Here is a 15250-nt window from a genome sequence, read left to right as displayed (position 1 = left end):
GTTTACAGGTGACCCTGGTCGAGCCATCACGTTGGTATCTTCTGCCTGCCTCGCACCCAATTATGGCCTTGTCATTTGTAACAGTCACTATCATACCTTGGATCTGGACGCGATGCAAGAGAAAAATTCATTTTCCAACATGGGTGAAATGATTACAACTTAGACGGTGGTGTGGAGATTTGTATTAGCCACAGATTCAAAAGCAGAGATGCAATAATACATGGTGTGAAGAATTACAGCATTCACAAAAGTGCTGAGAATCGAGCTGTGGAGTCAGATTGATTGAAGTATCATGTGCATTGCTGACAATATGAATTAGGCTGCCCTTGGAATCTTCCTATTGCTCTCCGACAGAATCTCAAATATTGGTAAGGTCAAGTTTAATTGTGTTCTGTATTCTCAATTATCATTGTCATGCTTGCTATACATGTCAACCACGGTTGTTCTATTTCGTTAGGGAGGTGCGTCGGGTGAGAGGAGCGCACACGTGTTTAGCACCCACCATGTCTCAAGACCACAGACAGTTGGACAACAGTCTCATCTGTTGTGTCATCCTCCCGTTGATACAATCCAGCCCATCCGTCAACATCTCTGTCCTACAAGGTGCAGCTAGCCAAAGCTATCACTTTAAACTCTCGTACAGAAAGGTTTGGATGGCGAAGCAAAAGGCAATTGTGCAGATATACGGTGATTGGGAGGAGTCATATAATAAGGTGTCTAGGTTACTACAAGCACTCCAGAGTTGTTGTCCCGGAACGATACGTGAGATCAGTACTGTACCATACTATGATGGGCACCTTATGGTGCGTGATTACAGCATATTTGATAAGGTACTTTGGGTCTTTCTTGCCTGTGTGGGGGCTTTCAAGCATTGCAAGTCATTCGTCTCTGTCGATCGCAGGCATCTGTATAAAAAATATGGTGGTGTTTTACTTATTGTAGTGGCACAAGAGGGTAATAGCAATATCCTTCTTGTAACATTTGCAATTGTTGAGTCTGAGACAATGGAGTCATGGTCTTTCTTCTTTACCAATTGGAAGCGGCATGTCGCCCCAAAGGAAAGACTATTGATTATTTCTGATAGATCCAAAGCGATCAAGGCCTCACTAAGAGCCGACGATAGTGGTTGGCATCCTCCTAGAGCGTTTCATGTTTACTGTGTCCGGCACATGGCAGCGAACTTGTCTCGTTTCAAGTCTGCCGAGGGAAAGAGGTATCTCAATGCTGCTTACAGTCCAAGCAAGGTTGGGTACGAGTGGTATATGGATTATGGACACATTGAGGGGTTTGTCGCGGGAGATGACGGACTAGGCTGGTAGGTTTAACAAAGAGATATGGCTACAACACTGCGATAGCGATCGCCGATTTGGGCACATGATGACGAACCTCTCCGAGTGCATGAATGTTGTGCTTAAGGTTACACGCAACATTAAGTGCATGTGGTGGTGGTGGAGGTGGATGAGGGGTGGTGGTGGTTGTGGAGGAGGCGGTGAGTCACCATGGTCATCTAGGATGTCACTGTGCTCCTCCTGTCGGTGATACTCTGCCTCCTCCTCAGACTCCACGTCCAAGCGCTCCCTACGAGGCCTAATCCTGTCCCTCTAGCATCTTGCAACTCCTTCATGTAACACCCTAACTATCAAAATGTCACGTTTTCGGCTACACCACTCTGATAGTTCGGATATTACGATGACCATTAAAATATTTAAATATTAAAATGTGAGTCTGTTTAAAACTTAAACCGTATTTCTCAGAAGACTGCTTAAAACAAAATACAAATCCATACTTACAACCATACACATATATATACATAGTATTAACTTACAAGCTTTACATAAGACAAATCTCATCCCTCTTACAAATTGTGAAAAGTTAAAAGGCGAGGGAAACATACATACTAAATCAATACAAAAAAGGTATCGTCTAAATAGAAAAGAAATAAGGTCTTCTGAACTTTGTCGTCCATAACCTGAAAGAGGAAAAGACCTGTAGAGGAGTGAGAACGTCGTCCTCGCTGGTTCTCACTATAGGGTTAGAGAATTGCTATAATAAGATATGTAAAATAAAATTGTTTTCATAATACAGTGATCGTTGCTCGTCTTATGAATCCTTTTAAAAACCAACTATTAATAATCCAAACGATTTTCAAAAATCTTTAGTTAATTGCCCAAAATCCAAATCACATTATCACGACAACTACCAAAGAAGTCATTTCATTAAACTTACACTGACCCATCCAATCACAGGCTCCGGCCCAAATATAGCCAAACCATATCACGGCCTCCAGCCCAACACAAAATCGATCAACACCCAATTTACCAAAGTCTAAATCAACAATCACAAACACAAATAATGAGGTTCAAACACAATCAAGTACAATTACATCAGATATAGCAGTTAGCAGTTACACAGAATTATTCACATAGGCAAACTAAGTACAATATGCACGCCAAAACAATGTCACATAAATGCATATGATGCATGCCTTTTCTAATAGCCGTGAGCTCACGTGTCGGTTATGTTGCCAGACCCGACTCGGATAAGCGGGATTAAACCACCATCATTATCCGTAGGTTCCATAAACAAGCAGGATTAAACCACCATCCTTGCTTAGAACACGCAAGCGGGATTAAACCACCGTCTTTGCCTCCACAGTAAGCGAGATTAAACCACCGTCCTTGCCTCCATAATAAGCGGGATTAAACAATATGCAAGCGGGATCACACCACCATCCTTGCTAAACAATTTATCAATACGTGAGCGGGATAAAACCACCATCTTCACCACAGGCGGGATAAAACCACTTTTTCTCAAATCAATTTCCTTTTTCAACAAAGTAACTTTTTGCAACATCTTTTCAAAACTCCCAAACGACTTCAAAAGCATGCCAAATTAAAAATCTCTTTTGAAATAATCAAAATCATTCATTTTCAAACTATTTGCTCAATTACTTTAAAATCAAAATATTTTAATTAAAATCCACGGCAAGGTCTCAAGACTTTAGGGGAAAAACAACCGACCTCATTTCCATAAATTCAGTAAAGATTCTTAAAAATCATTGTATCCTTAATTTGAGTTATTCAAAGGAAGTTTCTAAACCAAATCAAAACCAAATCATGTAAATTAAAAAAATTCCAAACCAAGTTAAAATCCAAAACCAATCTCAATTTCATTCTTGAAACCAATTCTTTCAACCTTTTCCAAAAATATCACAAAACGTCATCATTCAATCAAAGTCCATTTTCTTGTAAATTCATTAAAGCTCCACTAAACGAATTCCTTAGGTCCAATTCAAAACATAAACCCATTTTATAGATAAAATCGACCTTAGAACATAATACTTTTCTTAAGTGATTTAAAATTGTAAAGTAATTCTTTTTCTAAATAAATTGAACTCAAGACATATATTTTTCTCAATTAAATTAAATTTGAAACATACTATTTTCTTAATAAATCAAATAATACGATTTTTCAAATTCAAACTTTCTAAATAACATTTCAAACAAAGTTTCATATTCTATAGAAAATTCAGCAACATCTCCCTTAAAACTTAGACTTTGCCACCCTTTTTGCGTCCCAACCAAACCAATCCTCAACCATTTCCAACGAATTCAAGACCAAATTAGTTTTCAATAAAACAAAACTCAGACTTTCACATATTAAAAATCCTTTCAAATCAAACCAATCATAAATCTCCAATTTAACAAATTCAGACAAGATCCCAGTCAAACAAACAACGATATTCCTCCAAGACAAATCAGACAATTCATAAGACTTACATCATCACCAGAAAGGCATTTCTCACATCATATCTATTTATAACAATTCAAATTTCAAATAAATTAGTTTTTAGAAAAGCCCTTACCTCAAAGTCGAACCCTTTAAAGGTTAACGTGTCAAGAGTCATCTTTATATTCTTAACTCGCGGCAGCAACCTCATTGATTCCCAAACAATATCAACAGTGATAACAAAGGTTCACAGCAACGACGACTTATCTAACACAAATTGGGATTAATTCAAAATAGATATCAAATGAAACTAGAACATAATTGTTAATGGAGTATCGCGGTAACAAGGAACGAAACCAATTAGTCTCACCACGAGAAACAAAGTGAGACGAAATCGCAGCAGCTTTTATTTTTAATCATACAATTTCCGAAACTCAACCCTGAGATATTAACATCGCGAAATTCTCAATAATTTATAACGGAATACTAACACCGAGGGTTTGAAATAAAATATATACTTACGGTAACAGTAGAACGGACAAGCTGCAACCCCAAACTGACACGGCAGCAGCTCCGATAGCGGCCAGAAGCTCTGGTGGATCAACTATAACAACCATGTAGCGTCAAAAAATCTTCTCGAAATCCAAAAGAATAGAAACCAAAATTAAAACCCTTACCGACAGTGTTCCTTGGCGATGGCAGCAGTGTTCTCCAGCGGCAGAGGCTTGGCCACCCACCTCCAGCAGCGGCGACAGCGGCTGCGCACAGCGGTGACTCCACATGCGACGATGATAGTGGCGGCTTCGCCTCCTCTCACGCTCATCAATCCCCTGTCAGTCTCTCACTCTTCGCGGGCTCTCTCTCCACTCCAATGGCGGCAACGATGAGGGCGACGACATGGGACCCACAAAGACGACGACGAGCGCGAGGGCAATGGCAGCTTCTCCTCCCATGCACGCACTCCGCTTCTCCCTTCCATGGCTTTGGTTCGCGCTTCTCCTCCTCCAACAGCGACACACGACGGCGCAACGGCAGTAATACCCGCCGACGCTGTCCTCCCTCTCTTCTCTTCTCCTTCTCTTCGCAAGCCTTCCCTTCCCTTCCTTCCCGTTTCCTCTTTTTTTCTTTCTTTCTTTGATTTACTGAAGCTGCTGAGGGATGTGTTGTGTTTTCAGGAAGTGCTGTTGGCTGGTAGTATTAGGAGGGATAGGGTAGAAAATTAGGGTTTTGTTTAGTTAGGATTAGTGTTTGTGTATGTAATTGGGGATTTTTAGGTTAACTAGTGTTGGTAATTTCTAATTCAATTTAGGTTATATTGTATTTATTTTGAAATCAAATTTAATCTCTCAAAATTACTTTGAAAATATTAATTAATTATCAATTTTCTAATTAACTCTCAATCAAGTATTTTAATTTAAAATATAAGATAATATAATTAATTTTCTCTATTTATAAAAATTAAAGTATTAAATTCCAAAATTTCAATGGGTTAAACTAAATCATATAAAAATTCTTTTCTTTTACAATTATTAAGCTTTACAATTTAAATATAGAAAATTATTCAATAATTATGAAATTAAGTAAGATTTTCATTTTAATTCTCAAAACTTGATTTAATTATTCTCAATATAATTTTTTAAAATAAAATATCTAAGAAATAAATAAATTTAAAATCAGCTCATAATAAGGTTTTTCAAAAGTTCTGAGTCTTACACTCCGCACTCTCTAACACCCCTCTTTCTCCAGGTAAGTCTTCGGGTGTCTGGTCGAACCTCCCTAGCCTGCCGACGACGGTCAGGGACGTCTCGGAAATGGTCTAGGATGTCCCTCGACTGGCTGGAAGAAGGCTGACATTTCTTGACGAAGTTGGCTGCCTCCCTTTGGAAGGTCAGCCAAAAGAAGCCAGCTCGAATAACGTTTTTAGCTTTTGACTGTGTCCTTAGGTGATTTTCACATGCTATGGACTTTCTCTAGAACTTCATTAGTTTTTGTGGATAATTTAACTTGGATAATTAATCGAAGCACAAAAATATAATTATTTGTGGAAAAACGGGTACCGGCGTTATAATTAACTGTACAAACTTAAGTCTGTCCGATACTACATATGAGAAAAATAAAAATGTAGGATTGACAAAAAAATATTTATTATACAAAACAAAATACTTATCTTTAAAGTTTTGGCCTTAAGTTGAGCCAAACAGACAAAAATAACTAAAATACCCCTCACTTAGTGGCTCTATATATATGTGATCCATTTCCAAATTTCATTCATCCAATTCACTAAGAGAAAAGGGAGAGCCATGAGACTTGAGAAGGGAGAAAAAGAGAAACCCAAGTGCACTATTCATCCCTTCCTTTAGTTTCACTTTTTATCAAACCGTAGCTTTGATCGAAGACCTGTTTGTGGCCACGCGATCACCTCATCATCCTCTTCGATTCTGTACCACTTTTGTAGGAAAACTTATTAGTTCTAGCAGGATTTTGACCCAAGGTTACGTGGTACAAGATTTGGGTAGAGTTGCTCGGTGATTTTGTTGTAAGTTGGAATGCTTGGTTTAAGTTGATGCGGATGGAGTGCTTCATTTGATTGGAGGAGGATAGATTGAGGCTTGGGTTGATTGTGGAGCACTTAGAAGAGGCTTGGTTACATTGTTTGAAGTTTGGGTCCGATCAGAGAGAAAATCCAAATTGTTGGAAACTACTGTTAACGAAGGTACATGTTTTAGTTTTGAGTAAACACTATGTAATGTTGTGTGAAAATCTAGGTTAGAAGATCCTAAGATATTGTTGAATGATTGTTGTTGTTGATTGATGATGGTTTAGTTGAATAATTGTTGAAATATATGAGTTTGATTGAATAATAACCATCGAGTGGTAAATTAGGCCGAAGGTTGTGATTGGAGGCATTTTGGTAAGTCTGATGAGAAATGAATTGTGATATTATGTCCGGAGGCCTTAAATTGAATGAATTGTGTGTTTGGTATGTTTGATGTTGGGTGATGTATGTTGGATTGTTGATTGATCATGATAATGAGTAATGAGATGGAATTGAAAATTATGGATTGGGTCTTGAATGGTTGGGGGTATAATTGAGAATTGATGATTGAGTGTAGAGGGTGTCCAAAGGTTGGTTTATGTTGGCTTTGAAGTAAAATGAATTGAGAAATAGCAAAATGAATATTATGCAGAATTTTGGTAAAATTAGATTTTTGACCAACTTCGACGGGACAAAACTTGGTACTCAGAGCTCGAAATTGAGTAAATTTGTCTTGAATTAAAACTGGTCATAAGAGCTTTAAAACCGTCAAAGAATCAAAGAAAAATGGATTTTGTTGAAAAAGTTATGAATGTTTGAGAATGCGTGTCAAAAACTGAATTATGCAGAGTTTTCAGAATTTTGGGGTAGAGGCAGGTCCCGTGCGTATGCATGACCTTGAACTCCTGCATATGTATGAGTGCTGTGTATGCATCATTCACGAATCTCTAATTTAACCGAACCAAGTTCCGCGCGTACAAACGACCACCTTGTTTTGGCTAAAATGATTATTTTGAACTATCTAGTCTTCCCAATATGTTTATAACCCCTTTTTACCTCTGTATAGAGTTGAATAACAAATTAATAAGTTTTGAATACACTGGGAGGGATATAATAAAATAAATTGATTAATTCTCATATTTGGTTAACCAGATAAAAATGTTATAGGGATGGAGGTTCGTCTCACGCACAGTGAGGACAGTGGTTAATCCTGCTCACGAAATAATGAGATTGATAAATTGAGAAATGAATGGGGTTATGGTTAGTTGAGAGCATGATTATGGTTGGGGCCAATTTGATATGAGGCTTCTGATACAAACTATTATTTAGATACATATTAGTAACTACGATTAATGGTGAGTCTAATGATGGTAATGAATTTGGTTGATAATGATTATAATTTTGTAGGGGGTAGATATGATGAATTTAATAAGTCATTCTCTGATAAAGACTTGTTGTGTAGGGGGTAGATATAGTGAATTTAATGAATTATTTCTCAACAACAACTTGATTTATGAGACACATACACCTGGTAGATGCAAGGATATGGGTTTTGTCCCACTTGCTTAGTGTTGAGGTGTAGTTATGGTGATGGTGGTATTGTCCCACCCACGGTGAGGACGGTGGCTTTATCCCACTCAAGAGATAAATTAATTGATTAATTGATAAAGAAATTGGGGTTAATGAATCTAATAACTTATGAAATTGGTTAAAGTCAATGACTATGACTGATTATGGTCTGAATGACTGAATTGGTAAGATCGTGGGTTCATCTCGCTTGCGTATTTGGTTTGGCATCTGTACCCGGTAAGGACAGAGGTTTCATCCCACTTGTTTGTGGCTACAGTTTGATGTGGGGCCAGTGGTCTCATCCCGCCTACATTCTCTCTCCCTGCGAGATATACAATTACAGGACACTCACCCTGCAAGGTATACAAGGAACTCTACCTGCGAGGCTATATTATATATATGCATGAAACACCTGGGTAACATGCAAGGATTGTGATTTGTCCCACTTACTCTGGGTTAAGATTTGAAACACCTGGGTATAGATGTAAAGATTGTGGTTTGTCCCACTTGCTTCAGGTTAAGATTTAAAATACCTGGATAAGATGTAAGGATTGTGGTTTGTCCCACTTGCTTCGAGTTAAGATTTGAAACACCTGGGTAAGATGCAAAGATTATGATTTAGTCCCACTTACTCTGAATTAAGATTTTAAACACCTTCCTAGGTAAGATGCAAGTATCGTGACTTTGTCCTACTTACTCCGGGTTAAGCGGGTAAGATGCAAGAGTTGTGGTTCGGTCCCAATTACTCCGTGTTGTGGTGTTCCATGTCCGGATTAGCTACCGGATGTGTGTCGGATTTGGCATTATAATCGCCAAGTGAGCTTGTGGCCATTAGGATAGGCATGCATCATATGCATTTGTTTGTTATTATTTGGGTGTGCAAATGTGTTTTGGTTTGCCTAATTGATGATTCCTGTCTAACTGTTAATTGTGTTACTTGTTGAAATTGTCCTCTAATTGTGATTGCTTTGAATTGTACATTGTTTGTGATTGATTTCTTTGATATTTATGAGAATGTGATAATGTATTGAGACTAATGAGACTGTTGATAATTCTTTGGGATTATTGAGATTTGTTGAGACTATTGAGATTTACTGAGACTATTGAGACTAATGAGATTATTAAGACTTATGTAACTGAAAACATTAATAAGGATGACTGTTTAGTACTGATGAGACTAGTAATGGAAAGAGTACAATTACCTTAGACAAATTTACCCTTTACGAATTAGTTAAGACCCTAGGCTTGAACTTCTGCGAAATTGAAGATTAGTATTGCCTAGTGGGTTCATGTTTCTTTATATAGTTTTTTTTTATTTGGAACTATTACCCTATTGGGAACCTTTGGGTACTCACCCGTCGCAGATTTTCTATTTTTCAGATGCAGGAATTGATGCACCTTGTTGAGTGTGCAGGACTCTTTTGGCGAAGCGAAGACGACTATTTGATTGACATTTATTTTGTATTTAGTATTTCTCCACATTTGAAAATATTATTGTATATTCCTCCTAGAGGTTTTATTTTGGAGAAATAGGATCTTATTTACTTTTCTGTTTTTTTGTAATATTCTAGCCGATCTTTTCTTCGCGAGTCGAGACTAGTAACTACTATGTATATCTGATTTTCTGAACTTATGTATATATACATTTTGCTTTTGTATGTGACGATCACTTGCGTTAACGTGGTTTGAGTGTGGACAACGGTCGTCGATTTTATTTATCGTTCCTTCATAGGCTCCTAGTTATATTATTATTCTTTAAATATTACGTATGTATTTTTTTCTTTTAGGTGTCGTAATACCTCATCACCTTTGATTTACGACTTAAGCATAAAGCTCTATGTAGTAGGGTGTTACAACAGAGATTGAGAGGGTTAATATAGATACCATAAATGAATTTTTTATTAGTGATTTGCTGAAGAACATTGGATATGCGTCCATCACTGATTTTCATTGCCTTGAACCAGGTAAGGAGCTTCATAATGGGTTGAAATTGTTAAGAGCTGATATGGATATAGTTAAAATGTATGAGACATATGTGAAGAATGGTAACAAAATTGAGTTATATATAAAGCACCCAGTAAATGATGTTGTTATAGTTGAAGAGAACATTACTCCAACAAAGATGAGGTTGAAGTCCTGTGCTAAGAGGATTCCAAATGTAAAAAGAAGACTTGTAGTTATTGAGGATGATGATGATGCTGAAATAGTTAGTCATGTACAATCTGTGATGGAAGCCCATAGCAGGGGTGAGGCCCAAAATAGGGAAAAGACCCATGAAGCAAGTAATCATGTTGGAGTTCAGTCCCAGGATGATGACAGCTGCAATGTGGCCAAACAAAGACCTCAACAACCAATTCTCTAACCCAATCACCAAAACAGATGTCTCAATCTCCCACAACACCTGTGCAATCAAATGAGCTACCATCCAATCAATCCCAGCCTTCATAGCACCCCAATTATTTGATGCATAAGTCAATTGTTATGATATAATTCTCATATATTTAATGCTCTATTTGTTGTTTCTAAATCCAGGAACCTCAACCTGCAAGACTCCATATTTTTTAAAATTAAATAATAAATTATTTATGATTTATTTTATTTATTCAAGATATTATTTTCAGAGATTTTTATATTAATTGAGTATTTTTTTAATTATTGATTTAAAGCTTTAGTAATTGATAAATAATGAAAATTTTATATGCTTTAATTTGAATATTTAAATTTTGAACTTTATTTGTGATTTTAAAAGAAATTGATTTGAATATCTCTAATTCTTGGATTAGAGTATTTCTTTCAAAATAATTTGTAAATTTATAAATAAATAATATTTTTTTAAAGATAATTTTATTGAATTAAAATTGATTTTCAATTACTCGATTACCCCTAATTTTATTAAAATTACCTAAACTACCCAAGTCCTAACCCTAACCCTAATTCCATTCATACTCTCACCTTACTCAACATAACACACACGATGCACACACACCCATGGCTACTCACACCACGCGGGAAGAGAGAAACGAGAGTTATGACCAGTGGGAAGAATAAGAGAAGAGGAGGGGGAGGGAGACCTCGCTACCGCCACCGGACTGCCGCATGCGAGGAGCCCATCCCGTCGCCACTGAAGCCAATCGGAGCCGCCAATGTCGACAACACAAACACCACGCGACGAGAGGAGAGGGAACGCGCCGTGGTGCTCATCACCGCCGCGCCTTGCTGCCGCACCTTGCCGCCAAGCAGTCGTCGCTATTGTCATGCACCGTCGATGCATCTGGAGTCAGTTTTCGCCACCGCCGCTGAACCTTTCATTGTCATTGCTGTTGAGGATCGCAAGGAGAAAGAGATAGCCGCGAATATGGAGAGAAAAATGCAATGGAGCTTGTTCTGAGCCGCTGCCATAGTGGTTGTCGCACCTCTGGCCGCTTAATTATGCGTTTAATTATGTGAACTGCAATTAATCAAGGTAGGAGTGCTTTTCTTAAACTCATTTTATTGTCAAGAATAGTTATAATTCGATAATGATGCAAAAATATATTTTTGGTGATTATGTGAGTCTTATGGATTGAACTGAGTTGCTTTGAATAAATGTAATTGTTTGCCTAGTTGGTTGTTGTTGAAGTGGTCGCTTGATTAGTTATATTAGTTTTTTATTGTGTTGGAGTCACTGAAAATTCTGAGTTATTGATTTATTTTTTTAAATAGGTGGTTGGTGAAATGATTTGAAACTTGTAATTGTTTTGATATTGGAAAACGAGTTTAATTTATTAAATTATTGAGAAGGGTGGTTATTTCGATTTGTTGATTCAGTTTGATGAGTTGGGCATTGTTGGACTTCTTTCTTGAAATTTGTTTCTGGATTATGATAGAATGATTTGAGATATTGGAATTAGTTTTGTATGATATATCGGAAATAATTTTAAGAAATGGAATTAATCTGAGATATCGGAATTAGTTTTGTTTGATTTATCGGAAATGATTTTGAGAATTGGACATGATTTGAGATATTGGAATTGGTCTGATTTTGGAAATGATTTGAAAAGAGTTTGAGAAATGGTTTGGTTGGGACGCGAAAAGGGTGGCAAAGTCTAAATTTTAGAGGAGATGCTGCCAAAATTTTTATAAAAATTGGAGATTTGGTTTGAAGTGTTATTTAGAAGGGTTAAGTATGATTTTGGTCCCTAATTTTTTTCATCCCCAACCTTTTTTTATTACAAAATCGTCCCTAAAGTTTAACTTAATTTTAAAATCGTCCTTCAGACGAAAATACCCTTCCCCATTCTTTCGCAAAATCAACCAGAAGTAGAACAGAAGTTGAAGCTGAACCAGGACCCACCACCACCACCACCACCATCATCATCAGAAGAACAATGGATAATGGAATCATAAGAAGAAACATAAGAAGAAGAACAACAACAATAGATAATGGAATCATAAGAAGACACATCAGAAAATCATCATCATCATCATCATCATCATCAAAATTCAGAACCCCCCACTACCACCCCCACCCACTATCACTCCATCACCATCTACATCACCCCACCCAGAACATAGAAAATCATCATCATTATCGTCATCATCATCAAAACTCAGAACCCAGAATAAAGAACTCAGAAAAACAAGAACCCACAACTCAGAACTCCGAAAAACAAAAAAATTATCATCATCATCATCATCGTCAAAACTCAGAACTATTAACAAAACTCAAAACAAAAATTCTTCCTCTTTCATTAACAAAACTCAGATGCAATTATAATAATCAGAAATATCCAAATCCATCTTCAATTACAAGAACAAAAAATATATAAATATAATTACCAAAACAAACGATGAGACGAGGTGCGACGGCGCAGAGGAGGTGCCGCAAGACGAGGGCGAGGGCGAGGCGACGACGTCGGCGAGGGCGAGGAGGAGGAGCAGAAATGGCTTGCGGCGCGCGATGTTCACCCTCCCGGTGAGATCCAGCAACGAGGACTGAACGACGAGGAGCAGGAGTGGCGGCGGCGGCGAGGAGAGTGGCTGTGGCCCTTCCCTTTCTCTTCCCCCTCTTCTTCCTGAACCAAAATCCCAACCCCCCTTCCAGCGTGATACCCATCTTCTTTTCTCTTAACCCGTTTTTTTTCCTTTTTTTTAATTTGTATTTTTGGAATAAAAATTAAAAAATTTGGTAAAAAGAACGATTTTAAAACTAAGTTAAACCTTAGGAACGATTTTATAAGCAAAATAAAGTTGGGGACGAAAAAAATTTTCAGCCCCTACCTTAAGGACCAAAATCGTACTTAACCCTATTTAGAAAAGTTTCGATTCAAGGATTATATTATTTGATTTCGAGTTATTAAGAAAAGAAATGAATTATGTTTTGGAGTTTTATTCATTAAGAAAAGTATTATATTTTGAGTTTTATTGAGAAAAGTATTATGTTTTGAGTTTGATTTATTAAGGAAAGGATTCTGTTTTGAGTTTTATTTATTAAGAAAAAGTATTATATTTTGAGTTCAATTTTTTAAGAAAAGGGTTTTGTTTTGAGTTTGATATATTAAGAAAGGAATTATGATTTGAGTTCGATTTATTAAGAAAAGGATTTTGTTTTGAGTTTGATACATTAAGAAAAGGATTATGTTCCAAGCTCGATTTCATATGAAAAGAACTATGTCTTGAGTTGGATTAAAGAATCCCATTTTTAGAAGTTTTGGTGAATTTATAGAATTTGAATTTGATTGGTGGAGAAAGATGATTTTAGGTCTTTGGAAAATTATTGAACTTGAGAATGAAGTTGAAAGGGAGTATTAAGCAATTATTTCAAATCTTAAAGATGCTTTTGGGGATTTCAAATAGAATTGAAGAATAGATTTCCGATGTTGATTTGAGACTTTTGATTTGGTGAAATGAGTTTTATGAAAGAGAAATGGATTTGAATTAGTTTAAAAAAAGAGATTTTGATATTTGAGCTTCTGGGGTGGACGCAAGGATTGTGGTTTTGTCCCACTTGCTTCCTGTTGGTATTTGAGTTTCTTGGTTGGAGGTGATAAGGACAGTGGTGTTGTCCCGCTCATGTAAAGGCGAGTTGAGATTGAGGATTCTCTCTCTTGCTGCGATAGACAAGTTGAAGTTGAGGATTCCCTCTCTTGTTGCGGTGGACAAGCTTGTGGTTGAGGATTTCCTCGCTTATTGCACCAGAAAATCAGATAAAAGGTTGAAGATTCCCTTGGGTTCAATTCTGTATTGTTAATTCTAATTTTGGTTATGTTTGACTATGTTGGATTGAAATGAGTTTTGGATTGATATAGCGAGGACGGTGGTTTCATCCTGCTCGCATGTCAATAGCAAGGACGGTGGTGTAATCCCACTTGCGGATTAACAGGTTTTGAAGAGATACAGGTTATTATGCTTGCGAGGTATACAGGGCACTCAACCCTGCGAGAAATATAGGCTATTCTGCTTGTGAGGTATACAAAGCACTTAACTCTACGAGGTGAGCATAGCACTCAACCCTGCGAGATTCCTTCTGTCTGTAAGATGTACAAGACACTTACCCTACGAGATATACAAAGTATTAACTCTGCAAGGTGAACAGGGCACTCACCCTGCGAGGCTATACTGTTTATATAGTGAGTAAATAGCAGAGAGGACAATGTTCAAGTTAGCTACCAGATGTGTCGGATTCTGGTAAAGTAACTGACACGTGAGCTCACGGTCAGTAGAACATGCATGCATCATACTGCATTTGTGTGTATTATTTGGGTGTGTATCTTGTATTTTGGCTTGCCTATTTGAATAATTTTATATATATCCTAATTGAACTAGTTGTTGTAACTGTTATCTCTGTTTGTGTATTCCTTGTATTGTTTTGATTGTGTTTGAAAAACTGAGAGATCCCTTATGCTAGCGGTGGTGACGCTGAGGGTTATTCCTGATGTGGTACTGGCTGTAATTGTTCTCTGAGTGTATTTGCATTGTACCATTTGATATCGGTAATTGATTCTGTTTTGAGACTGAGTCCTGATGGTGATTTGATTTGAGTTAGGCCGGAGGCCTTATTTTGATTTGATTTAGGCCGGAGGCCGAGTTGACTTGATTTGGGCCAGAGGCCGTAACGAGATTTTATTATATGTTTGGTTGGAGGTTGAAATTGATTATGTTATGAGATATTAATTAAGTTTTGAAATTCTTTTAACTAAAAAATTGAATTTTGTATTTTTGGATACTTAATTATTAATGTTTTGAATAGATTCATAAGACGAGCGATAATCACTATAGTTGCAATCAATTATTTTTTATACATATCCTCTTATGACAATTCTTAAAAACCTTCTACTGAGAACCAGTGAGGACGATGTTCTCACCCCCTACAGATTTTTCTTTTCAAGATGGGTGAAGAGATTAAGGAGTTCTTTTTGTGCATCTGGTTATGTTGTA

General features: G+C 37.0%; 2 protein-coding genes across 11 annotated transcripts; one reads left to right on the top strand and one right to left on the bottom strand.

The window, feature by feature from the left end:
* Positions 1-503: 503 nt before the first annotated feature.
* On the top strand, positions 504-1319 carry LOC112727520 (uncharacterized). Its single transcript, XM_025777294.1, has one exon. The coding sequence runs from the start codon at positions 504-506 to the stop codon at positions 1317-1319; it is 816 nt and encodes a 271-aa protein (XP_025633079.1).
* Positions 1320-1783: 464 nt separating this feature from the next.
* On the bottom strand, positions 1784-4981 carry LOC112749751 (uncharacterized). 10 transcript variants are annotated; one of them, XR_003175178.3, is made up of 5 exons: positions 4407-4899; positions 4252-4333; positions 4100-4169; positions 3866-3996; positions 1784-1986 (listed from the first exon to the last, which is right to left on the bottom strand). XR_003175178.3 is itself a non-coding variant. In XM_029292607.2 (4 exons), the coding sequence occupies exons 1-4, from the start codon at positions 4509-4511 to the stop codon at positions 3937-3939; spliced, it is 300 nt and encodes a 99-aa protein (XP_029148440.1). In that variant the 5' UTR covers positions 4512-4979; the 3' UTR covers positions 1784-3936. The 10 variants fall into 10 exon arrangements, 2 of the variants coding, with proteins under 2 accessions (XP_029148440.1, XP_025653902.1); XR_011873634.1 differs by having other exon boundaries at positions 3866-3991; XR_011873636.1 differs by having other exon boundaries at positions 1784-1969; positions 3866-3991.
* Between the last annotated feature and the right edge of the window lie 10269 nt (positions 4982-15250).

The sequence above is a fragment of the Arachis hypogaea genome, chromosome 2 (genome assembly GCF_003086295.3).
Source record: "Arachis hypogaea cultivar Tifrunner chromosome 2, arahy.Tifrunner.gnm2.J5K5, whole genome shotgun sequence".
Taxonomy (NCBI): Eukaryota; Viridiplantae; Streptophyta; class Magnoliopsida; order Fabales; family Fabaceae; genus Arachis; species Arachis hypogaea.
This window is presented reverse-complemented; position numbering and strand designations above follow the sequence as displayed.

Bases quoted from the DNA above. Each gene is read 5' to 3' on its own strand.
- LOC112727520 (XM_025777294.1), top strand. From the start codon at position 504: ATGTCTCAAGACCACAGACAGTTGGACAACAGTCTCATCTGTTGTGTC.
- LOC112749751 (XM_025798117.3), bottom strand. From the start codon at position 4,511: ATGTGGAGTCACCGCTGTGCGCAGCCGCTGTCGCCGCTGCTGGAGGTG. The intron at 4,334-4,406 runs GTAAGGGTTTTA...TGGTTGTTATAG, and splicing joins ATCGCCAAGGAACACTGTCG to TTGATCCACCAGAGCTTCTG. The intron at 4,170-4,251 runs GTAAGTATATAT...TTAATATCTCAG, and splicing joins TTGTCCGTTCTACTGTTACC to GGTTGAGTTTCGGAAATTGT.